We start from the raw sequence: 26,001 nt of genomic DNA on the forward strand, positions 1-26,001 counted from the left end.
ACACTAGGTCCTACTAGTTAAGAGAAGAGGGAGAGGGAGAGGCACTCAAGGGATGAAAGCCTTATCTTGCTATGAAGCTCAGCCAGATTCAACTTCTAAATACTTTCTTTGCTTCAGAAGCTTTTTTTTTTTAATCTGGAAAAGATGGCAGCCTAGTGCAGAGGGAAAGTATGTCCACAACGCTTAGATCAAAATAGGCAAAATACAGCAAAAGATGGAACCTATATGGACCTAGAGGCCTTTCTGGCAAGAGGTCAAAACTTCCTCTGAGGGTGGGGTTCTGGATCTGAACTAAATCCAGTTTGTTTCACATTCTGCCCTGCCAAAAATCACTATTTACTGTAAGCCCCCTTCTTCTATTTTTGTAATTTTCTATCTCTTAATAAAACAGAAAAAATCCATTGCACCATTGCCAGAGCAAAGTGTGAAGGCTATTAACTATCATTATCTGGGGCAGCCATCCCCTTGATCACATTTAAAGCATGAATTTCCCCTACAATTTTCCTAACATGGCCCCTGTCCTCTCTGACAAGGGGAAGAAAATAAGAAGAGGACACAGTAATTGTGCCAAGATTTAATGATCCTCTTCCCCACTGTCAATACAGTGAGAGCAGGACTGACCAATTGGGAGCCAAACAGGTATCAGTTCTCGGGGACACAGGGTGAGGGTGGCCTGATATAGCTGGGTCAAAAGGATCTGGATTAATGAAGAGACTGCATTTTTCATCTTTACACACCACTACTTGAAAAGACTACTCCTTTTTCTTTGAAGGGGCTTGCAAATCTTTAATGTTCACAAACTATTAAAAAAAGAAAGAGATATCCTGTGTTTCTAGGCCACCCTGGCTTCAGCCTTATAGAGACAAACACTTCTATTACTTAGGGTGATTTGGTGTTAATGCTGTTATTCTTGGGGTTGGCTAATCTTGGTGTTACTAAGTTACTTGGTATTACTAACCATTCATATGGTTATGGTTTTCCCACAATAAGCAGTGAAGCTGACTTGTACCAGATTTCTAGAGCATAGAAATTTAAGATGACAGAACTACCTCTAAGAGTAACATATATGATTAGACCAACTGAACTATGCTATGTATTGGATGCGATTTCTCAGGGGGACAAAGATAGATGAATTTCAGATTTACATGATGCAAAGTTGGAAGGAAGAGTTACTATGCTGAATGTGAGAATCAAATTTTGGTTTTTTTTTAAAACCCTTATTGACTGTCTTAGAATTAATAATAAGTTCAAAGGCAGAAAAGTAGTAAGGGCTATGCAATCTGGGTTACTGGGTTAAGTGACTTATATACAGCTAAGAAATGTCTTTGGCTAGTTTTGAACCCAGGATCTCCCACTTCCAGGCCTAGCACTTTATCCATTGAGCTTCCTAGATCCCCTGGACAGAATCAAGTTTTAAAAAAGATCTTGATAAGTTGGAAATTTTGGTAAAACAGACTAGTTTGTCAAAGCTAAGAAGATGAAATTTGCTAGTGATAAATGTAAGGTCAAACATTTGGTTTGAAAAAGTCCACTGCACAAATATAGGATGAAGATGGCATAGAGACATGACCATGAAGTTTTAGGTGACTATTATGATAGCACTGTGATATGACTAAAAAAGTTAATAATATTGTAGGATAGATAAGAGTATAATCAGAATCAGAGAGAGAAGAGAAGCACTGCTCTCTGCTTCTGATCTGATGATAGCTGGAGCATTGTTGAGCCCTACCCACCTTGGCAAAGCTGTATAAATCCTGAGGAAGATGAATGAGATGGTGAAAGATTGGAAATCATGTTACATAGGGAACAGTTAAAAGAATTATGGTTGCTGAGTCTGAAGAAGAAAAGATTCAGATGGAGTTATGATAACAATCTTCCTTAAGAAAGGCTACTTTAGAGAAAGGAATAAGACTTATTCTGTGCCATTCCTAAGGGTAGAATTAGCAAAAATGCGAGTGATAGGAAGGCAGATTTTGATTCACTTTAATGAAGAACTTCCTAACAATTATAGCTATGGAATATAGTGATCTCTCTGGAACTGCAAGTGTTCAGAGACTAAATGACAAGTCAAGGAATAATGTCAAGGAAATTATAAATGGTCTTTCAGGTTGGATTATGAGTTTTCTTCCAAAGTTAAGGTTCTATTATCCTGATTACAGCTGAGAAAGTTATGTTTTTTAGATAAAAGGATGCCTAAAAATTATTTGAACAGTGTTAGTAGTCAATTTTGAGTCCTTTCATGAAAGAAGAAGTTCTTTTTACATTGTGATATGGTGTTATTAGAACTGAAGTGCTGAAGAAGTCATGCTTAGTGAAAGGGTTAGAAGGAGACAGGGCAACAGTAAAGCTATAATGAGAGAAATTCAAAGTTCTGCTGTTCAGGATACTGTCTGTGACTATCCTGAAGCTCACACAAAGACTCTGGCTCAGTGAGCCAAAGTGAAAGCATAACTTATAACCACTTGTAACTAAATAAACTCATCTCAACTATTCTGGACAGGGGCCACAGTAGACCCTTTGATTCAGGGTTAAAATTAAATGAGGCACTCATGAACTGAGTAAGGGTAATACTTCTCCAAGTGATATTTCCTCTAAAGCCTCCAGTAAAAACTGGTATAGATCCCTTGTTAATAATAATAATAATAATAATAATAATAATAATAATAATAACAACAACAACAACAACATGGCTGCTAATATCTTGCAGCCCTGTATTTGCTTGATAGCACCCTATTTTTCAAGCCATAGTGCCAACCTCAGCTCTTGTCTTCAGGGAACTCATTCCACCAATCCCTCATATCCACAAGTACGTGGGTGGTTCCAATGATCAGAGAAAGTAGAACTTTTCAGGGAAATCTAATTCTAATTCCCAATCATGATCATTCCAACCCGCTATTTTCCTTTCTAGTTACCACAAGGTTTAACACATTCTTCATTGAAAATCTCTAGATGAATGATTCCACCTCTAGTATATTAATTCTCCCCTCCATTAGCAAAGCCTTTTCATTTGTGTGATTACCAGATTCACTGATCTTTCTTACCCAAATCCACTGATCTTTTCCTACACCTTCAGGGCAGTCTTTAAAGATCAAAAGCTCAGGTATGTCTATCTAATAAAAGGCATTTTTAGTCTCTTTGTGTTAGCTGACCAGCCTCTCTAGACCTGTCAATTAAGAGCCATGGAATACTCCTTTCTAATATAGTCTCACTTTCCTAATCAAACATTCATCCCACCAATTCCACAGAGTAAAGAGATTTTTCCTTGTCACACAAAAAAGGTTTTCCATAAACAGTAAATAAGAATTTAGCTACTAGAAACCAGGGCCCTGTATTTGGCCATCCACTTATCCAGGGCTCCCTTTCTTCCACAACATTCTTCTCTGGCAACTCACTCACCTCTTGTGCAAAAGGAACATTTCTTCGAACACATCACATCACCCAACCAACAAATAGTAGCTCTACTCATCCCTAATAAAATGTGCTGGAGATGTTAATAGGTTCATTTCTTCCTCTAAGTACTGGAACCAACCAAAACAAATGTGCTATTCACCCCTGGATAGAGGATTTTTAGACATAAGGAAGCAAGAATTCCAAATCCTTACACACTAAAGTCTAGGTGGATAAGATAGTATCCTCAATTTCTGGGCCTAGGACAGATTTGGCTGAATTATCTGTGATACAATTGTTAAATGTGCATTTTCCCAAACTGTACCTATGAAGTAGACTGATCCTGTCAAATAGGGCTTTGTTTTAAAAGAAATTCTTTGGCTGCAGTGCCTCTTCAGGGGTAATGAATGCCCTGGGGAGTTTATAACTCCAGGGTCAGCAGCACACATGGCAACTAATAATCAATGGCTGGTTCTATACTCTTTGAAGGGAACAGGGGAAAGTATTTAGCCTTCACACACAGCAATTAGTATTCTGTTTCAGCAAGAATGCAGTGCTATCTTGCAATAGAGCCCTACCTCATCACTATATGAAGCTGGCTAAGTCATTTATCTTTTTGAGTTCTTGGTTCCTCGTAGTTAAAATGGAAAGGGCCATAAAATTGTGCATACTGTTTGAACCAACAATATCACTACTAGGTCTGTATCCCAAAGAGATCAAAGAAAAAGGATAAAAAGACATATGTACAAAAACATTTATAGCAGCTCTTTTTGTAGTGATAAAAAATTGGAAACTGAGGGGTTGTCCAACAACTGGGGAATGGTTAAATAAGTTATGGAATATGGTTGTAATGGAATACTACTGTGCCTTAAAAAATGATGAATAGGATGATTTCAGTAAAACCTGGAAAAACATATCAATTGATACAAAGTGAGCAGAACTAGGCAAACACTGTACACAGCAACAGCAATATTGTACAATGATCAACTATGAAGCATTTAACTATTATCAGCAATGCAAGGATCCAAGAAAACCCCAAGGGACACAGGATGAAAAGTCTTCTATCCACCACAAGAGAAGAAGTAGAGAGATTCTGAATGAAGATCAACACATACCATTTTCCACTTCGTTTTCTCATGAGTTTTTTCTTATATATGTAATCCATGTCTTCTTTCATGACATAAGAAATATGGAAATATATATTGCATGACAGCACTGGTATAATTATATCAAATTATTTACCATCTCAGGGAGGAGAGAATATGCATTGCAAAATATCAGAAAACAATTGTTAAAATTTTTTTCTATGTGTAATTGAAAAAAAATTAAATTTTTTAAAAATAGAATTAAAGAACTGGAGGAATTCCTTGTGAACTGGAAAGACCTCCAGGAATAAATGCAGATTGAAAGGAGCAGAACCAGGAGAACATTATACACAGAGACTGATACACTGGCACAATCAAATGTAATGGACTTTTCTACTTAGCAGCAACGCAATGACCCAGAACAATTTAGAAGAACATATGAGAAAGAACTGTGGGAGAAGAAATGCAGAAGAAAAACATATGATCAATCATGTAGTTCAATATGGATATGATTAGGGTTTTGATGTTAAAAGATCACTCTATTACAAATATGAATAACATGGAAATAGGTTTTGAACAATGATACATGTATAACAGTGGAATTGCTTGTCAGCTCTGGGAGTGGGGAAAGAAGGGAGGTGGGATCATGAATCATGTAACCATGGAAAAATATTCTAAATAAAAAGAAAAAAATTGAATTAAAAAAAAAAAGCCAGTGATACAAAGAATACACCTAAGTCTCCTGTTTATTTGCAGGACTAGTTGGAGATAAGTGAAACAATATATGTGAAGTGCTCTCCCACAGGTGCTTAAAATTATTTCTTGAATTTTGTGCTCAAGTTCTTTCGAAAGAAGGCACTGTCAGTTATGATTATGTTAGATAGATGGAATTTCCAGGAAGTTATGTGAGGAAGTAGGGGAGAAAAAGGCAAAGGAAATTGGAGAGGCTTGTAATATTTCTCAGACTTACCAATCCATCTCATCAGAGATGTCAAGATCTGGAGGTACTTGGTCTTCTGGACATCAAAGAAAGTGAAAGGTCCAAGGAGTAGTGTGAACACAGCCTAGAGAGAAAAATCAGAGTAAAGGAATAAAAAGGTCAGTCTGTAAATAACTTAATGTTCAGGTAGGGAACTATAATAATATTAATTAGCATTTATATGTCTATTATTTATGTGGCAGGCAGTGTACAAAGCACTATTTCAAATATTATCTTATTTGATCCTCATAACAACCCTGTGATGTAGTTGCTACTCTCATTCTATTTTACAGATAAGGAAACTAATGCAAACAGGGGTTAAGTGACTTGCCCAAGGTCATATAGCTTGTAAGTGTTGGAGGTTGGATTTGAAATCAGGTCTTCCTAACTCCAGAGTCAGCCCTCTATTCACTGTACTACCAAGTTACCTCCAACTATCTTGACTCTAAGAGAGCCTCTACTTCTACTCTACTTATTCTACTTCTAATGTCTAATTGAATTGATGTCTAATTGAATTTACATTTGGGTTAGCTTAAGCTAAGTTAGTTTAAATTATCCTTGGACTTGGATAAATTTGAGGAGTAGGGATAGAATCAGAAATGAAAACTATTAACTATTCACTTTCCTATTCACTATCATGTAAAACATTTTCCCATATTTCCCATATTTTTCTGTGGAAGGAAACTCAAATAGAAATTAAAAAAAAATTTACTCTGGTTTGAATTCATACTCAGTTCTTTTTTCTCCGGAAATAGATAATATTTTTTATCATGAGTCCATTGGTATAGCTTTGGATCACTGAATTGCTAAGAATAGACCATAGAATTTTTTGGGGGGAGACCAAAACACAAACTTGGAAGAAAACAACAAAGTTAGTACTGTTGTATCCAAAGCTTCAAAGGAAAATGTGAATTAACCTCAAGTCCAAAAATGTGGCAGGCTGAGACCCTCAGGTCCAGGGACCCTCAGCAAGGCTCAGGCCCATTCCCCCTCCCTTCTTTCCTTCTGCATCTAGGTTATGTTTATGTTCATCACCCCTAGAAACCCAGGCAAGCTCTTGTATATATATCATGCAACCTAGGCAAATCTTTGTGTATGTCTCATGTAACCTATGGTCACCCCCCCTGGTCCTCTAGTCCCTGCATGAGATGTACCCTAGAAAATCACTGATTTTCTGAGTGTCTCTCTGTAAAACAGTACCTGTTACCATGTGTATAGAAAGCTTGGGTAGAAACTCCAGCTTGTATTTCCCCTCCTATAAAAACCATGATTACTCTCAATAAAGTGCCTTGTTTGCCAATTGGCAAATCTGGTCCTCCTGGTCCTTTATCACTCCTCTTACCTGCCTGCTTTTGGAGACTCCAGAATCGGCAGGACACTGGCTGGCCAGTTCCTGTCATTGAAACAAAAAGAATTCCTGGAAGAGCTCAAAAAGGATTCTAAAAAACAATTAAGAGAAGTTGGGGAAAGATGGGGAAAAGAAATTCAAGTAATGGGAGAAAATAATGAAAAAGAGAGCTGACAGCTTGGTAAGTGAGGCAATAGTCTAGAACCAGTTAAAATAGAAATTGAATAATCCACCAATCACCTCCTGAAAGAGATCCCAAAATGAAAATTCCCAGGAATATTATAGTCAAATTCCATTGCTTTTATCATAAGGGCAGTTAGAAGCAGTATATATAGAGGGCAAAGGTGAGAGATGAATATGTTGGGATGATATCTAAAAAAATTAAATTAAGGGATAAGAAAGGAATGAATTGAGAGAAGAATTGAGGAAGAGGTAAAATTGGGTAAATTATCTCACATAAAAGACACATGAAAGAGCTTTTTACAGTAGAGGGGAAGATGGGGGAGTGAGAAGGAAACCTTGAACCTTAAACTTATTGGAATTACCTCAAAAGGAGAAGAATATTCTCACTCAGGTACAGAAATATATCTTATCCCACAGGAAAACGTGGAGAAGTAGAAAAGAGAAGGAGGAAGGGCTAAGAGAAAGGAGGGCAAAATGGGGGAGGCAAGCAGTCAGAAATAAAACACTTTTGAGGGTGGACAGGGTGAAAGGAGAGAGAGTAGGATAAACAAGGGGAAAACAGAATGGAGAGTAAAGTATAATAATTGTAACAGGGGAAAAAAGTAGGTGGTTAAGTGACCTTTGTGGAGAATTCTGTACTACATCTCAGGAAAAGGAGAATGAAAAGACATAGATTAATTCAACATAAACTGACTAAATACTTGACGAGGTGTCCTGGAATAAACAACCAATTAGATAGTAATTAGTCAGAGAAATCTTTTAGTTTGAAGAGATGAAGAAGAGTCCTGGGGAAGAATAGCTGGACTGACCCCCAGGGCAAAACTACTCAGAGCAGTAGCATTACAGGATGAAAAAAGGAACCAAATCTGCCAAAGATTTACTGGGAAATGGGAGAATGGATTGCAACTCTGGATCATCTGGGACACCTAGCTCTCTCTCTTCTCTCTCTCTCTCTCCTTCTAACAGCTGGAAAAAGAACTTACAAAAGATTTTTCTCCATTTCCCTTGGAAACTGACCTCTGAAAAACTTGAATCCTCTTTACAAAAATTAAAGTATTGACTCAGGGGTGTGGAGAAGACTTCCATGCCAAATTTGCTACTTAGAGTGCTGGAGAAGAATTTAGCTGTTAGTTGGAGTTAAGACGATGGTTCCATTTCCAATCTGCCACTCAGAAGCTGCTCTTAGCATCAGATCTTATTAACATTTACACTGTGCCATTCTCTCACATTAATGCTAATGATACCCACCAGAGATGCACTGGACTGGGCTCCTGAAAGAGGAGAGAGGGACAAACTTCTGGGAGATAGGATCTAGTCCTGTGATCTCAGTGAATACATTAAAGCTGCTCATCATGGCCCCTGTGACAGGCAGGCGCTTGGCAAAATGGGGAAGGATGAGCTGTACTACCTTCCCCCACCCCAATCTGCCTAGAAGAGGGATGTGGAAGGGGTGGGGGCGTGGAGACAGCAGGATGTGTGAAGAAGCTGTGACCTCTTATCCAAGTCCATTACTGCTGTGAGAATGAATGACATTAAAGACTAAAGTGTTGCTCAAGGAAAAGGCTCTAATTAGGCAGGGCGGATAAGGTCTCTTGGCAGTCACCAGGAATGGAGAGGAAGAACAAAAGTGAGAGCTCTTTTTCATTTGTGAGACTAAGGATCTCTACTGACTTTGTTCAATATAGGGTAAAGCCTACCCACCCAGGTGGACTGGGGAAGCTGGGGAGTCAGGTAGTTCTGGGAAAAACCTAGGGGCAACTAGGATTTTGAACTTATTTCCCTTTCATTCCACCTCTAGAGTAGGATGCTAAGAATGCAGTCATGCAGGCAGAGTCACCATCTAGATTTCTTTAGCAAGTCTGTATGCAGCACCATCACTAAGTCATTTAGGAAAATTACCACTTCAGGGAAGCTTTCCACTGATGAGTTTCTTTTTGAAGGGTGGGAGAAGGAAGTGACTTGGGGAAGATGAATAAATACAAAGTCATTTGCTACAAATGTTCCCAAAGGACCACAGCACACACATTGGTAACAATTTCTGCTTCAGCTCCCCAATCCTCTGCTTAAGTAGAGGTCAGTCTCACCTTCCTGACCTTCAGCTTCTCTATGTGAAAAATGACAAGGTGGGCAGCTGGATAGCTCAGTGGATTGAGAGTCAGGCCTAGAGATGGGAGGTCTTAAGTTCAAATCTGGCCTCAGACACTTCCCAGCTGGGTGACCCTGGGCAAGTCACTTGACCCCCATTGTCTAGCCCTTACCAGTCTTCTGCCTTGGAGCCAATACACAGTATTGACTCCAAGACAGAAGGTAAGGGTTTAAAAAAAAAAATTTTTTTTTAAATGACAAGGATATCCAGTACTCATTTAGGTGCCACTAATTCAATGAGCGACAGAGCTGTATATAGACTTTTGAATAGTTTTAGTTAAGAAAGGAACATAATTTTGGAAATAGGACAATTAGGACTGTGTAAAATGCAAACAAAAGATGCTTTCTATTTCTGTGTGTCACTCATAGACCTTTCTTCTAAAGGCACTTCCACTTACTACTAAATGGAGTACAAAACCAAGGGTTAAGGATTCTGACACTAACCTAACAAGACATAGGGACAAATACTGGGATATGTATTCTGGAGTTAGTCCCAAGTAAAAGAAAACAGGGAGTTATCTGAAGGCAAACAGTGAGAAGGAAATTCTGTTTCAGAAGTTATTTGTAGGGGCCAGCTGGGTAGCTCAGTGGATTGAAAGCCACATCTAGAGACGGGAGGTCCTAGGTTAAAATCTGGCCTCAGACACTTCTCAGCTGTGTGACCCTGGGCAAGTCACTTGATCCCCAATGCCTAGCCCAGTGATGGGCAAACTACAGCCCTCGGGCCAGATGGGGGGGGGCCTGAAATGTTCTATTGGCATGGAGACATTATTCCTAATCTGACGAATACAATGAGTAGGATACAATACAATGAAACTTCGAAAGAGTTGCCTTAGAAACAGACTGACAGATGAGCATTTCCTTTCCTTTGACCCCCTCTTTAAAAAGTTAGCCCTTAGCACTCTTCTGCCTTGGAACCCATACACAGTATTGATTCCAAGGCAGAAGGTAAGGTCTTAAAAAAAAAGTTATTTTGGGAAAGTATAAGGGTAGTCCTAGGATAGGTTAGATCAGCATTCATTAAGGAAGTAATACATGAAGCTTACAAAGAGTTAAAGGGGTGAGATCACAAGAGAGAAGTCCAATAGTTATTGGGGACTTAGGCAGCAAGGGAAGTTAAGAATGGGAGCAGAAGTCAGGACAAAGGAGTAAGAACAAAGCCTAGCTTTGGTTTTTTGTTTTTAATTTTTATTTAATTTATTAATTTATAACATTTCTCCATGGTTATAGGTTTCATGTTCTATCCCTACCCTCCTCCCACACCCTCTCATAGCCCACACACAATTCCACTGGGTTTTACATGTGTCATTGACCAAGACCAATTTCCATATTATTGATATTTACATTAGGGTGTTCATTTTGAGTCAATATCCCTAATTATATACCCATCCACTCATGTGATCAGGCAGTTGTTTTTCTTCTGTGTTTCTACTTCCACATTCTTCCTCTGAATGTGAATAGCTTTCTTTCTCATAATTCCCTCAGAGTTGTCCTGGATCATTGCATTGTTGCTAGTAGAGAAGTCCATTACATTCAATTTTACCACAGTGTATCTATCTGTTTCTATGTACAATGTTGTCCTGGTTTTGCTCCTTTTACTCTGCATCAATTCCAGTTCACATGGAATTCCTCCAGTTCATTATTCCTTTGAGCACAATAGTATTCCATCACCAACAGATACCACAATTTGTTCAGTCATTCCTCAATTGGAAGGCATACCTTCTTTTTCCAGTTTTTTGACACCACAAAGAGCCCAGCTATAAATATTTTTGTACAAGTCTTTTTCATTATGATCTCTTTGGGGTATAAACCCAGCGTATTATTATTTGACATAATAAGCAAAGAAGGAGTTCTACCAAATTCCTTTTATGACACTAATATTCCAAAAGCCACAGACCAAAAACAGAGAAAGAAAACTACAGACCAATCTCCTTAATGAACATAGATGCAAAAATCTTAAATAGAATACTAGTAAAAAGACTCCAGCAAGTGATCATGAGGTTTATTCATTATGATCAGGTGGGATTTATACCAGGAATGCAAGGATGGTTCAATATTAGGAAAACCATCCACATAATTGACCATATCAATAAGCAAACCAACAAAAATTACACGATTATCTCAATAGATTCAGAAAAAGCCTTTGACAAAATACAATACCCATTCCTATTAAAAACACTAGAAAGTATAGGAATAGAAGAGCTTTTCCTAAAAATAATAAACAGTATATATCTAAAGTCATCAGCAAGCATCATCTGCAACAGGGATAAATTAGAAGCCTTCCAAATAGATCAGGAGTGAAACAAGGATGCCCATTATCACCTCTGTTTTTTAATATTGTACTAGAAACACTAGCAGTAGCAATCAGAGAAGAAAAAGAAATTGACGGTATTAAAATGGGAGACCAAGCTATCACTCTTTGCAGATGACATGATGGTCTACTTAAAGAATCCCAGAGAATCAACTAAAAAAACTAGTGGAAATAATCAACAACTTTAGCAAAGTTGCAGGATACAAAATAAACCCACATAAATCATCAGCATTTCTATATATGTCCAATACATCCCAGTAGCAAGATTTAGAAAGAGAAATGCCATTTAAAATTACCCTAGACAAAATAAAATATTTAGGAATCTGCCAAGACATACATAGGAATTATACGGACACAACTATGAAACACTTTCCACACAATTAAAATGAGATCTAAATAATTGGAAAAACATAAATAATAAATAATAAACAAAAAAATAAAAATAATTGGAAAAACATGGAGCTAACATAATAAAAATGACCATCCTACCCAATTAATCTATTTATTTAGTGCCATAGCTATCAAACTACCAAAAAACTATTTTACTGAATTAGAAAAACTAGTCTTTATGAATATGACTATTGTGTTGCAAGTAGATGGATGTGGATTTTTATGTGGTCACATATATTCTTCCACTAACTAGCACTACATATTACTTCATCATCAAACATTTATTGAGTGCTCATTATTTTAAGAAAATGAGATACATTAGAGATAGAAGATATGCCCTGCCTTCTAAGAGTTTTTACAGTTCTAGTTGAGGATACAGAACATATATATGAACTCCTAGAGAGTAGTGATTAATTCATTCTTCATATTTGTACCCTCGTGGTCTACCACAATGCCTGCCAATTAATTGATCAAATAAACATTTATTAAGTACCTACACTGTGCCAAGAGCTGAAGATACAAAAAGAGACAAAAGATTGTCTCTGTCCTCAAGGAATTTACAATCTAATGGGGGAGAAAATATATGTATGTGTATATATGTGATCATATATATATGATATGATAAATAGGAAATAATTAACAAAAGGAAAGCAACAGGAAAGGTTTTCTGTGGAAGGTGGGGTTTTAATTGGGATTTAAAGGAAGTCAGGGAGGTCAGCAGTGAGAGATAAGGAGGGAGAACTTTCCAGGCAAGAGAACAATGAGAGAACATGTCTTGAGCTGACAAATAGAGTAACTTACTTGTAAAACAACAAAAAGGCCAGGATTGACAATTGGATCAAAGAGTATATGTTGGAGGAGTAACATGTGAAAAAACTGGAGGGGCAGCTGGGTAGCTCAGTGGAGTGAGAGCCAGGCCTAGAGACAGGAGGTCCTAGGTTCAAACCTGGCCTCATCCACTTCCCAGCTGGATGACCCTGGGCAAGTCACTTGACCCCCATTGCCCACCCTTACCAATCTTCCACCTATGAGACAATACACCGAAGTACAAGAGTTTAAAAAAAAAAAACTGGAAAGGTTGGTATAGGTTATGAAGGGCTTTGAATGCCAAACAGAGCATTTTTAATTCGAACCCTGAATAGGGAAACCACTAAAGTTCACTGAGCAAGGGGATGCCGTGATCAAAATTGTGCTTTAGGAAAATAATTTTAGTGGTTGAATGGAGAATGGATTAGCATGGTAAGCAACTTAGGCAGGTTGACCCACTGCAGGATATTATAATGGTCCAGGAATAAGATGATGAAATCCTGCACTACAGTGGTGGCAATGTCTGGAGAGAGAAAGGGGCTCATTTGAGAAATTTTGCAAACGTAAAATACACAAGCCTTGGCAATAGATTGGATATGGAAGGCTGAGAGATGGTGAGGAGTCCAGACTGACTCCTAGGATGAGCCTGACAGACCAGGATTGCCTTCTATAATAATAGGGAAAGTATTTGTGAAGAGATTTTTTTCGAGGACACTAGCAATTTAATATTCAAAGCTGGACAGCAGACAGGACTGATTTTTAAAACAATTTTAAAATAACTAAGCACACAGAGTCAAGTACACCATTCATGACCCAACTTTGTCACAGCAAACACAGACTGTTAAATATCAGCCCCTTTCAAAAAGCTGATTAGCTCATGCATCAGATGCAACTGAGACCATACATCAGAGGCAACTGAGACTGAGACAGAGACAGACAAAGGCTGGAAATAATTAAGGAACAGGTGTCTTGAAAATTAGCACAAGCCAGAACAGAATAGCAGCAATGGAGCAGGAATTCAAAGCAAGAAAGAATAGATGACTCAAGAAGGAAGTCAAGGAGTCCTGACACAACAATAAAAGTGGTCTTGTGTCCTGGACAGAGGTTGCACAGTCTCCAGGAGAGAGAGAGAAGCACCAGCAACTAAATGAAATTAAATGTATTAGGTTCAGGCTGGCACAAAAGCAATTTATGAATTATTAATCTTCTTCAATAGCAATGTTCAATACTGTTTTAATATATTGCCTCTCCCCTCACCCTTTTTCTTAAATAAAAGCCAGCTTATTCTTGAGTCTCTTAGTTAAGCCCATATACCATTACAGAAGTCAATTCCTAAAATAATCCTTATCTCCCAAATGCTATTATCAGGACAAATTTACTTGAAAAGAAAAATTTTCTGGTTATAATAAAATCCTTAAGTTGGTCATAGTGTAAGGGGTAAAGGGGTTTTGTTTGGGTGAATATTAAAAAGTTTGGTCGCCAGGGAATTGAATAATTATCAATTCCCAGTTAAAGAATAACCTCAAGTCAAATGACTTTTATGGAAGTTTATTTACAAATGAAAAGAGAGAGAGAAAGTAAGAAAATTAAAGAGAGGATAAGGTAAGATAATATGACACACTAAATAATTCGCTCCAGTCCTGGTTTAGCCCAAGCAGATCTAACTAGTCTTTAGGCCAAGGCCTGAGGCCTGAAGATCAGGGATGAAAGAAGCAAAAGCTTCAGTTTCTGGTCCTCTCTTGAAAGGAAAGTTCCTTCACAGAATCCAGGCCAATTTAGTTTTTACACTCACCACGTGTAGTTCTAAGGGAAAGATTTAAGAACAGTCTCACCAAGGTCTCAGGGTCCCAGGTCCGGTGTTCCTCCAGGTCCAGGTCCTGAACAAGAAGAGTTCTTCAGGTTCAAGATACGAACAAGAGTGAAGCTGAACTCACTGAACTCTCTTTTAAAGGGGCTTCTTTTGCATCACTTCCTGTGCCTTTCTCCTAGTTTACGTGTCCAATCACAACAGACACTTTTCTTAGGACTGCCCAGGAGGCAGTCAGTAAATTCTGATACGTCACTCACTCTAGCACACATGGGTCACAGACCTCTCAACTTCTGAGTTAAATGGAGTTGTTTACACTTTTGGTAATTAGATTTGAGAATACTTATACTATATTTATATCTGTCTATTGATCTATCTATAGATTATGGTGGCCAAGAGATCCTCTTACCCTTTTGGATCAATGAGTAGCCAAGGATTGATAAAAATGTTTTCTAGTGTCTTGATTGAGGGAATCAAGATAATGTTCATATGGTGCCAGAAGATTCTTTGTGGGGGAGGATGGGAGGATGAGAATAATGGTGATCATTGGACATATGATTTAATTGCTCCTAGTGAGGAACTTCCTTTACAAATGCTTAAATTTGTATCTTAGAGAGGTACGGTCACTTGTCCAGGATCACGTATCCAGTATATGAGAGAGGCAAGACTTGAAGTTGGACTATGTTCCCTCTCAAGATACTATTCCTAATAGAATAGGCTTATGTTCACTTTAAAAGAGCAAGTAGCAGGGGCAGCTGGGTAGCTCAGTGGATTGAGAATCAGGCCTAGAGATGGGAGGTCCTAGGTTCAAATCCGGCCTCAGACACTTCCCAGCCATGTGACCCTGGGCAAGTCACTTGACCCCCATTGCCCACCCTTATGACTCTTCCACCTAGGAGCCAATACAAGAAGTTAAGGGTTTAAAAATGTAAAAAAAAAAAAAAAAAAAAATAGCAAGTAGCAGCAAGTTGAAAGGAGGTAGGGCTGAGAAGGTCTAATCTATTCACCCCATCTAATTAATAGTGGAATTTAAGGACAATAGATAGGCTTCTGTATTTAAGACAAATCTGATCCATTGAGCTGCTGGAGATATGAAGATATATTTTTCAGGAGCATTTAAAAGGGTATAATCTATGTCTGAAAGATGGAGGTGGGGAAGGAGAAGGAAAGGAGACCATGGTAGGATTAGAAGGGGGAGATGGGGGCGGGGGAGAGAGAGAGAGAAAGAGAGAGAAAGAAAGAGAAAGAGAGAGAGAGAAATAGGTAGGGTTGAACACTGAGATATTTCTGACCGGATAACGCTTTTGCTCAGAAAGCCAGAAGTAGAAAAGGAAAAAGTCACTGTAACCAGATTAATACCCATTTTAAAAGGATGTTCATGTAAACAAGGAATGGTTCACTAATTAGTTCCATTCACTTCCTAGGAGTGGTATGAACAAACTCCCATTTAGTGTAGTAACACCTAGTAACATCATAACCTCTTTTTTTTTTTTTTTTTAAACCCTTAACTTCTATGTATTGGCTCCTAGGTGGAAGAGTGGTAAGGGTGGGCAATGGGGGTCAAGTGACTTGCCCAGGGTCACACAGCTAGGAAGTGTCTGAGGCCAGATTTGAACCTAGGACCTCCCATCTCTAGGCCTGGCTCTCAATCCACTGAGCTACCCAGCTGCCCCTACATCATAACTTCTTAATGAGAAAACTAATAACATGTTATTTGGGACTGAAGAAACAGAATAGCTATAGTCAGGAGACACCCTGCTTATCACTTTGGCCCTGATACATGCTATGTGATCCTGGACAAGATATTCAAAGCACTCCTAGATTCAATTTTGCCCAACTGCAAAATAAAAATAATAATATTGTTTACTTTGTCATGAGAAAAGTGTCCTATAAACCTTTAAGTGGTACATAAAAGTGAGTTATTATTAAGAAGGAATGTGGAATAACTTAAATCAAGATGATCTGATTCATATAAAATATATAATGAGCTATATTTGCTATGTAAGTGTATCTTATACAGCTTTGTGTCAATTTTTACAAGTGGAAGGTTTCAATGTACATAGCTATTGTTTTATATAACAGATGCTTAAGAGTGGAGCTACAGTATGTCTTTTGTTCAGTTGCTCAATAGGAAAACAGAAATGTGTGTGGGAATGTTTTTATAGATATTGTTAAAGGGATTTTCTCAATCTCTCCCTCTGTCTCTTTAAGAGGTAAGAGAGCAGAGCTGACAGGAGTCTGTGTGGGAGAGTTGAAGATTCCATGACCGAGGAGATGAAGAGATTAAAGAAAGAAAGTTAGGAGTTTGAGGGCTTTTGTCTCTGGACCTGGAGGGAGCAGGAGGTCAGTCTCCATCTGTTAGTCAAGGGCCACTACTGTCTTAGTTTTTTACTAGTGACAGTTGAAGGATAAAACCTTATTTAAGGAGGTTGTGGGTGGTGGCTGTTCATTTATTAGTGTAGATAAGTAGTTAGTGAATCAAATTTAGGTAGAGTAGATTAGATTAGAGGCCTGGTCTGGCCAGGCAGAAGGACCTGTCCTTGAAGACAGAGTAGGGTTTTTAGAAATTTTAGTTAGGATTAGGAATTTAGGTATAGTCATAAGGTATTAGAGTAATAATCTCTCTTTTCTCCTTTCTATTTCCTATCTGTACTTCTCAAATTAAACTGTTTTGTCAAACTATTCTCCTCGCTTTTGTCAAACTCCTACCATTTAACCTTTACAGTATACATACATAATATATATATATGTATATATATATATATACACACACACACATACACACACACACACATATATCTTAAAGCACAGCGACAAAATAACCTTTAGACTAATTTCTTTTGTTCCTATGTTCTACTACATGGCTGGCTGGAGAAAAACAATGGAAAGTTACATTTACCACTACAAAGTTAAGCAATCTTGAGTGAGGAGTTTCCAAATTATTTGGATTTGAGTCTGACTTTTTGGCAAGGATGAAAATATCTAACCCTAACCCTGTCCAATGTTATTTTCCACTACTCTCCAACATACAACTTCATTCTAGTTATAGAATGTCTTAGACTTTGCACATGCTGTTCTGCCCAATCTGGATTGACTGTCTCTTAACCAAAGTTGATCTTTCTTTCCAGTACCAGTTTAAATTCCTACTGCCTCCATGATACCTTTCCCAACTACCTTACCCTCTAGTGGTTTTTCCTTTTTGATTCCCTATCATAGCACTTTACATGTCATCGCACATACTATTGTCTAACAATCTTCGTATAAGGTGGCAGCTTTAACTCCCCAAATAAACATCAAGGGGCCTTTCTCTCAGACCTAAACAAAATTTGGGCTCAGTGTACACAGAATAATTATTTCTGGATTGTTTCAGTGGAAAAGAGTGTCAACTAACTAGTGTTAGTCCTAGGGGAGAAAGGTGACGGGATTCCAACATTGTTCATTTATTAAGTTTCCTTTAGAGGAGTCAATCCTGCCATTTGTTGTTCTTCCTTTGGTGAAACAGAGGACACCTGTCACTAGCCAGGTGTGGAGAGTGTGCTTATTGTGCTTGATAAAAGCTAACTGTAAATGGAAAGAACAGCCACTACAAAGCAAACAAAACTGATGTGAAAGCAAGAATGAGCTTTGCCTCAGAGAAGAGCTATGAGAAGACACTCACCTCCCTCTTCCACATTCTCCTCTGTTGCAGAGACTGTGTTCTACAGGTGAAGAGCACAGCTTATAACATCAGATTTGATATTGCTGAATTGTTTTCTATTCTTTTTGTTTTGTTATTATTTTTAAAACTCTTGCCATCTGTCTTAGAATTGATACTAAGTATTGGTTCCATGGAAGAAAAGCAGTAAGGGTGAGACAATTAGGGTAAGTGACTTGCTCAAGGTCACATAGCTAGGAAGTGTCAGAAGCTGCATCTGTACCCAGGACCTCCTGCCTCCAGGCCTGGCTCTCTATCTATTGACCCACTTAGTTGTCCCTATACATTTTTTAAAATTATTATAACAAGGGTTGGCTCTCTAGGAAAGGAGAAATGAAGGAATATACTGGAGGAAAGCTAAACTAGAAATGGCACCTAAAATTGTGACCATTTTCATAAAGAAGCAAAAACTGAAAAGGCTAGATGACTTGACTTTATTTTTTTTTAAAACCCTTACCTTCCATCTTGGAGTCAATACTCTGTATTGGCTCCAAGGCAGAAGACTGGTAAGGGTGGGCAATGGGGGTCAAGTGACTTGCCCAGGGTCACACAGCTGGGAAGTGTCTGAGGCCAGATTTCAACCTAGGACCTCCCATCTCTAGGCCTGGCTCTCAATCCATTGAGCTACCCAGCTGCCCCCATGACTTGACTCTTATTGGAGATTCCATTCAGGTACAAATTGGACTACATGGCTGCTGAAGTCCCTTCTAACTATCAGATTCTGTCATTCTGGAAAAGATTTTTGAAGCTAGCATGTTTTTAATAAGAATTTTTTTTAAAACTGGCTTTGCGAACTCATTGGTGCATGGGGCTAATGATATTTTTCTCCCATGATGATTAATTTGCCTGAAAAAAACTTGGGGAACTTTGGGGAATGATCAGACTGTGTCTGTTTTCAGTCCCCAGGAAGGCAGTCCCTGCATTTTTCTCCCCTATCCCTACAGTGGTGTTCTTAGGCCTATGGACTCAAGTTTCCACACCATATTCCCAAGTTGTCTTGCTGCCTACAAGAAGTCCTTATAAGCCTCTTTATCATTTATAGCTGATTGATATTTCCCAAACATCGATTCCCCAAAAGCTCTCAGGTTATAACTTTCCCTCTTTCTAGGTAAGGATAAGCCATAGTTGCCAATCAAGATTTAAGTTTAGACAGGGCTCAGTAATACCACCAGTCTTCTTTCTCCCCTCTATCCTCTCCAAAAAAAGAAAAGTAGCAGGAAGAAGTGGGAATATACCCTTCCTGAAGGGGACTGAAGGAAGTGGAGAAAGAACATCTGCTGGACAGATGGACATGGGAGGTACTGGGGCTACAGTGAGTATTCAGTTTCACTCTGTGCCCTTGCCATGCTACATTCTGCAATGAAAATGAACACAGAAGGGCAGATAGCTAGTGGTCTCTTTAATAAATCTAAAAGAAGGATATAGTTCCTTTCTATCAATGACTTTGAACAGTAAAAGTGGTCAAGGAACTCCAAAATTGGGCAAGCTGGAAATGGTTATGGAGTGTTTCTCCAGTACTAGGGCAGAGAGAAAGCTGGGAACTTACTAGAAAGGAACTAAAGGCAGTTACTTATCTCAGTGAACTACACTGTGCCCAATAGGCTGATATGAGTGGTCTGCAGTAGGCTATTGGTACTTGAGTAGTACCAAAAGCATGGGCTTGTTTATTTTCTTCTAAAAACATGTTTCCCCCCTTAGTTTTTATACTATAATGAGTCAGGGTTCCTAAGAGCCAAAAATTCAGGCTTCAACAGCTTTCAGTCCTCTCTACCTGTGATTTCCTGGGGTTTAAACATAAAAGGCAGGCAGATTCACACAGAGCCTTGTTGTTACAAGGCTGGAACTCAGATTTCTGTCATTTCTAGCTGGTGTGGTTCTAGCTTCTCAGAGTGGCGAATGGGGCTTGTGCTTACTCTTTTACTATAAATAAACAGGGCTATACAATATAGTTATTTACTATACATATGGGTCTTGTGTATATATGGAAAAGCAAGCTGGGTCTAGTAAGAATAAAATATAACACATTGTCCATTCATTGTTTGTGGGCTATACAAACTAGCACCATGAAGTGATCCTAAAAGTACTTTTAAGCTCATGAGGTGATCCAGAATGTTGAATTCAAGGCTACTAAAGCCATACTTGTTGGAAGGGAGTTGTAGCTGTGAGTTAGCTAGGGCTAAAGAATAACCAAAATTAATTCTTTACCTGACTTAAAGCTGGATATAAATACCTAGAGTAGAATTAAATGTTTTAAAGAATTCCAATTTTCATTTCCCAGAAACTTGTATGCTTCTCTGGCTCATAATTTTTGATTCTTACAGGATTTTCCTGTCTAAGATGATTCAATCCAAAGGAAAGAAGAGACCAAGCAATCACAAATTCACAGCTGGAGTAGTTTGGTTCTCCTTTTATTTTTAATTCTACTGCTAAGTTATGAGTGTCACATCTTAGGTAAGTATTTTTCAGTCCTTAGAGTATTAACTAAAAAGCATTTATCAAGGGTGATTATGTTCTAGGCACTGTGGATATAAAGACAAAAATGAAACAGTCTCCATTTCCAATGAGTTCACTTGCATTCTAAGAAAGACATGCTATATACATATAGACATAAGCAATACAAAATAAATACAAAGTAGTTTAGGGAAGGAGGGCACTAGCAGTTGGGGAAATTAGGAAAGGCTACACATAGAAGACAGTGCCTGAGCTAATTTTTTGGAAGATGTAAAGGTCTCCATGAAATAGAAATGAAGAAATTAAAAATTCCAGACATGAAGGATGGCCAGTACAAAAACATGGAGATATGAGGATGACTATGTGTAAGGAACAGCAATAAGGTCAGTTTGGGTAGACCTTAAAAATGCAAGACAAGAAGTAATGTCTAATAGGGCTGGAAGGTCAGATTAGGGACAGGTTCTGAAGGGTTTTAAAGCCAAACAAAAGAGTTTATATTTTAACCTATAGGCAAACAGAAACAACTGGAGTTTACTGAATTGAGAAGTGACACGGTCAGTTCTGGACTTAAAGAAAACCACTTTGGCAGCTACATGAAAGATGGGTTTAAAAGCCATGAGGCAGGGAGACCAAGCAGCAGGTTACTGCAATAGCTCAATGAGGTGAAGGCCTTTGCCAAGATGGTAGCTGTGTGAATAGTGGATGTCTCCACTAAAGACCTCTCCAATATGACCTTGAGGCCAAGACAACTCAGACTATGCCAAGGAACACAAGCTCTTGTAGAATCTCCCAGTCTAAGGGACTGGCCACCACTAAAGATAAACCAAGTTAATTCAGAGAGGCTCCTTGTCAAAAGCTGGTCAAAAGGTAACTTATGAATAAAATAAAATTTTGTTATGAATAAAAATGAATCTTGGAGACTTTAAGCTGAATTTATAAGTATTTACTAGTAAAGAGGAAGAAAGAAATAAGGTTTCCAGCCTTTCTAACTTAAAGTAAGATCAGCTCTCAGATTTTGGCCCAACACCAATCTCTGCCATGCCGCCACTTTGCCAGGATAGCAGAAAGAGGGTTTTTTCCATAAGCCCAAAACAATGGCAGAGAGAGAGAGAGAGAGAGAGAGAGAGAGAGATTGAGAGAGAGAGAGAGAGAGATTGAGATTGTGAGCTTCACATGCTAGCTTTTCAAGCTCTAAGCCCTTTCACAGGATCCTTCAATTGGTCCATGGTTTCACCTCACCTCCCATACTATCATCCCCTGACTTCCTTGACCATCAAGAACCTCACTTACCATGCTGGCAAACCCAGACACATGATTCTGCAACTCCCATGACCACCCACTGTGATGAGTCTTCTGGAATTGGACTAGGTTAGAGGTTCCCTAGATATTTGATTTGATCAGCACTGGTGATGTGAATAACATTCACTCAAATAAAAACTTAGAAAGCACATATTACATACAGAATAATGTGATAAGCAAAGAGAGACAGTTTAGAAGTACCTATATGGAGTTTATCGAACACTTGGGGTGAATAACACAAATTCAGATCACTATAATGCAGAACATTATAAAATAAAGGTTTTATTTTTCAAGTGGAAAACAAAATGCTACTTCAAGTCCAAGGGAAAAAGTTGACTCAAAAGATCAGGAAAGGGAAGCCACTAGGTGGCTCAGTGGATTGAGAGCCAGGCCTACAGACAGGAGGTCCTGGTTTCAAATCAGAGCTCAAATATTTCCTAGCTATATGATCCTGGGCAAGTCAAGTCATTTAACCCTCATTGCCTTGCCCTAACCATTCTTCTGCCTTGGAAACAATACTTAGTATCAATTCTAAGACAGAAAGTAGGGGTTTATAAAAAGAAAGAAAGACTTCATGGAGGTAGACATCTAAATTGGGCTTTGATGGAAAGATGAATAGTGTTGCCACAGGCAATAACAGTGAAGTCAGACAGGAAAACAGGGAATAGTAATGAGATTGGTTTTGGACATGTTGAGTATGAGGTACCAAGGGAATGATACAGATAGAGTTGTCCTGAAGGCACTTGAAAATGTAGGTCTAGAACTCAAAAGAGAAGTCAGGGCTGAAGACAGATTTGGAAGTTATCTGCATAGAGGTATTGTTGAAGACATGGGGTAATAAACAAGATTGCCAAGGAAGATTACATAGGAAGAGAGGAGAAAAGAAGGAAAGGTTAAAATCAGACATTAATATTAAATGTACACACTAATGAAATGATAGAACCTCAAATACAAAAGTAAGTACAATAAATGATTCTAGTCACCAGAGGATATGACAAGTTCATGTTCTACTGAAGTTAAGTTTTCTTAGAGAGTTTCTCAGAACTAAAGAACTTTAGGCTAATATTCTTTTAGCAGTTCTATTAATTTACTCAGACAATTCTAGAACAAGTTGGATTTGGGTAATGCCAAATTTTTGCTGGGAAAATGTGAAGTATTTTTCAGCATGAAGAAAATGAAAAAGGAAAGCTAAATAGGGAGCATATCTGTAGCTTCTTGAAAATATATAATTACCTACTTGTACAAAAATATTCATAGCCATGCTTTTTGTAGTGCCAAAAAACTAGAAAACGAGGAAGTGTCCCTCAATTAGGGGATGGCTGAACAAAATGTGGTACGTGTTGGTGATGGAATTCTATTGTGCAAAATGATAAGCAAACTGGAATGACCTCCAGGAATTGATGCAGAGTGAAAGGAGCAGAGCCAGAAGAACATTGTACACAGAGACTGATACACTGTGGTAAAATCAAATGTAATGCACTTCTGTACTAGCAGCAATGCAATGACCCAGGACAATTCTGAGGGATTTATGGAAAAGAATGCTACCCACATTCAGAGGAAGAACTACAGGAGTGCAAACACATAAAAAAACAACTGCTTGAACACATGTGGGTTGATGCAGACATGATTGTGGATGTAGACTCGATACAACCACACCAATGCAACTATCAATAATATGGAAATAAGTTTTAATCGATGATACATGAAGAAACCAGTGGAAAAGTGTGTCGACTACGGGGGAATGTGTGTGAAGGGGGGGTGAAGGGGAAAGTAAAAATATGAATCATGTAACCATGGAAAATTTTTCTAAAACATAAAAATAAAAAAGCAAATAGACAAAAAAAAAAGAAATGATAAGCAAGATGATTTCAGAAAAAGCTGGAAAGATCTGCAGGAACTGATGCAGAGCAAAATAAGTAGAACCAGGAGAAGAACATTGCACATAATAACAGTAATACTATATGATGATTATCCATGAAAACTTGGCTACTCTCAGAAATGCAATGATCTGGGACAATCTTAAAAGACTTTTTTTTTTTAAACCCTTACCTTCCATCTTGGAATCAATACTGTGTATTGGTTCCAAGGCAGAAGAGTGGTAAAGGCTAGGCAATGGGGGTCAAGTGACTTGCCCAGGGTCACAGCTGGGAAGTATCTGAGGCCAGATTTGAACCTAAGACCTCCTATCTCTAGGCCTGGCTGTCAATTCACTAAACAACCCAGCTGCCCCTTCTTGAAAGGCTTATGATGGGGAATGCTATCCATCTCCAAAGAAAACTGTTGGAGTTGTCTTTCACATCAGGGTATCTTTGGTTTTGTTTTGATTATGAATGCATTTGCTCTTACAATAATGATCAATATGGAAGTGTGTTTTGCATGATAATGAAAAGAAAATAAAAAAATTATTCAAATCTATATGCCCCAAATCTGTGATATGATGTGTAATACTACCTTATATAACCCATTTTATCTTAGCTGTGTATATGGTTTTTATAGAGAACTGGTCAATAAAGATTTCTTAGAAATAACAATGAAATATTTTTTGTATAGTATTTACATCTAATGAACAGATCAACTTAAAAAATACTCTAACAGGGGCAGCTAGGTGGCTCAGTGGATTGAGAGCCAGAAAGTCCTAGGTTCAAATCTGGCCTCTGACACTTCCTAGTTGTGTGACCCTGGGCTTTTATTTTTCAAGTGGAAAACAAAATGCTACTTCAAGTCCAAGGGAAAAAGTTGACTCATTGCCTAGCCCTTACTGCTCTTCTGCCTTGGAACCAATATACAATATGGATTCTAAGACGGAAGGTAAGGGTTTAAATACTCTAATGGTATACTCATACAGAGGATACATGGAGTTTTATATTTATGGATGAACTATGTACTATGTTGTACAATAAAGGCACTGCTATTTCCAAAGGCCAAGGAGGCAATTTCTTAGAAGGTTATAAAGATAGTTAACTTAATCATGATATAGGGGGCTACCACCCTCTCACCTACTAATCATAAAAACATTTGTTTACTTGGTGGAGGGAGAGTAAATGGAGACAACTATTGGATCAAATATTTTCTTTTAAAGACAATATAGAGAAGATAAAAACCAGAATCAATAACTTTAACTGCTTCAGATGGTATTATTTCAGGATGAGAAAATAGCCTAACTGCTTCATGAATCAAAGTTATTTGTATCATTCTTTAGCATGCAAACAATACAAATATGTTTTGAATAACAGTTGTGAAAGCATAAAATCCCTAAAGGTAACATCATAAAGGAGCTACTAGGCACTGGATCACCAGTGGGAGGCAGGCAGCACCCTAAAGCTAAAGATTACAACAGAGAGAAAAATCTAAGGCATGATTAGATAAGCACAAGAAAGAAAGAAAAGGAAGGAAGTGGGGAAAAGAGAATATGAATAAATAAAGCAGCATGAATAGGTGGTGCAGTGTATAGAGTGATGGGCCTAGAATCAAGAAGACCCGAGTTTAAATATGGACTCAAATGCTTACTATCTGTGTAATCTTGGGCAAATTACTTAATTTCTTCCTCAGTTTCCTTATCTATAAAATGGGGATAATAATAGCACCTACCTCCTCAGGTTGTTATGGGGATCAAATGTAAGCACAATATAAATGTTGGCTATTGTTATTATTATTCTTAATAATAAATAAAAAGTAGCTAAGAATCACCGATTGATATGATTGAATGGGTTCTAAAAAGTCCAAAGACAAAAAAAAACAAAAAACTGTAAAACTCTTGCAAATAGCCTTTGACAAAATACAGCATCCATTCCTATTGAAAACATTGAAAAGTATAGGAATAGAAAGACCCTTCCTAAAAATAATAAACAATATATACCTAAAACCATCAACAAGCATTATATGCAATGGGGATAAATTAGAAGCCTTCCCAATAAGATCAGGAGTGAAACAAGGATGCCCATTATCATCTCTATTATTCAACATAGTACTAGAAACACTAGCAATAGCAATTAGAGAAGAAAAAGAAATTGAAGGTATCAAAATAGGCAATAAGGAGACTAAGCTATCACTCTTTGCAGATGATATGATGGTATACTTAAAAAATCCTAGAGAATCAACTAAGAGGCTGGTAGAAA

General features: G+C 38.0%; 1 protein-coding gene across 1 annotated transcript in view; it reads right to left on the bottom strand.

Moving 5' to 3' along the window:
• TMEM104 (transmembrane protein 104) overlaps positions 1-26,001 on the bottom strand; it is a 93,710-nt gene that overhangs the window by 26,477 nt on the left and 41,232 nt on the right. Inside the window, exon 9 of the mRNA XM_044672360.1 lies at positions 5,443-5,536. Coding sequence (XP_044528295.1) covers positions 5,443-5,536 — 94 coding nt within the window. The remainder of the gene's footprint in view (positions 1-5,442; positions 5,537-26,001) is intronic.

The sequence above is a fragment of the Gracilinanus agilis genome, chromosome 4 (genome assembly GCF_016433145.1).
Source record: "Gracilinanus agilis isolate LMUSP501 chromosome 4, AgileGrace, whole genome shotgun sequence".
In the NCBI taxonomy this organism is placed as follows: Eukaryota; Metazoa; Chordata; class Mammalia; order Didelphimorphia; family Didelphidae; genus Gracilinanus; species Gracilinanus agilis.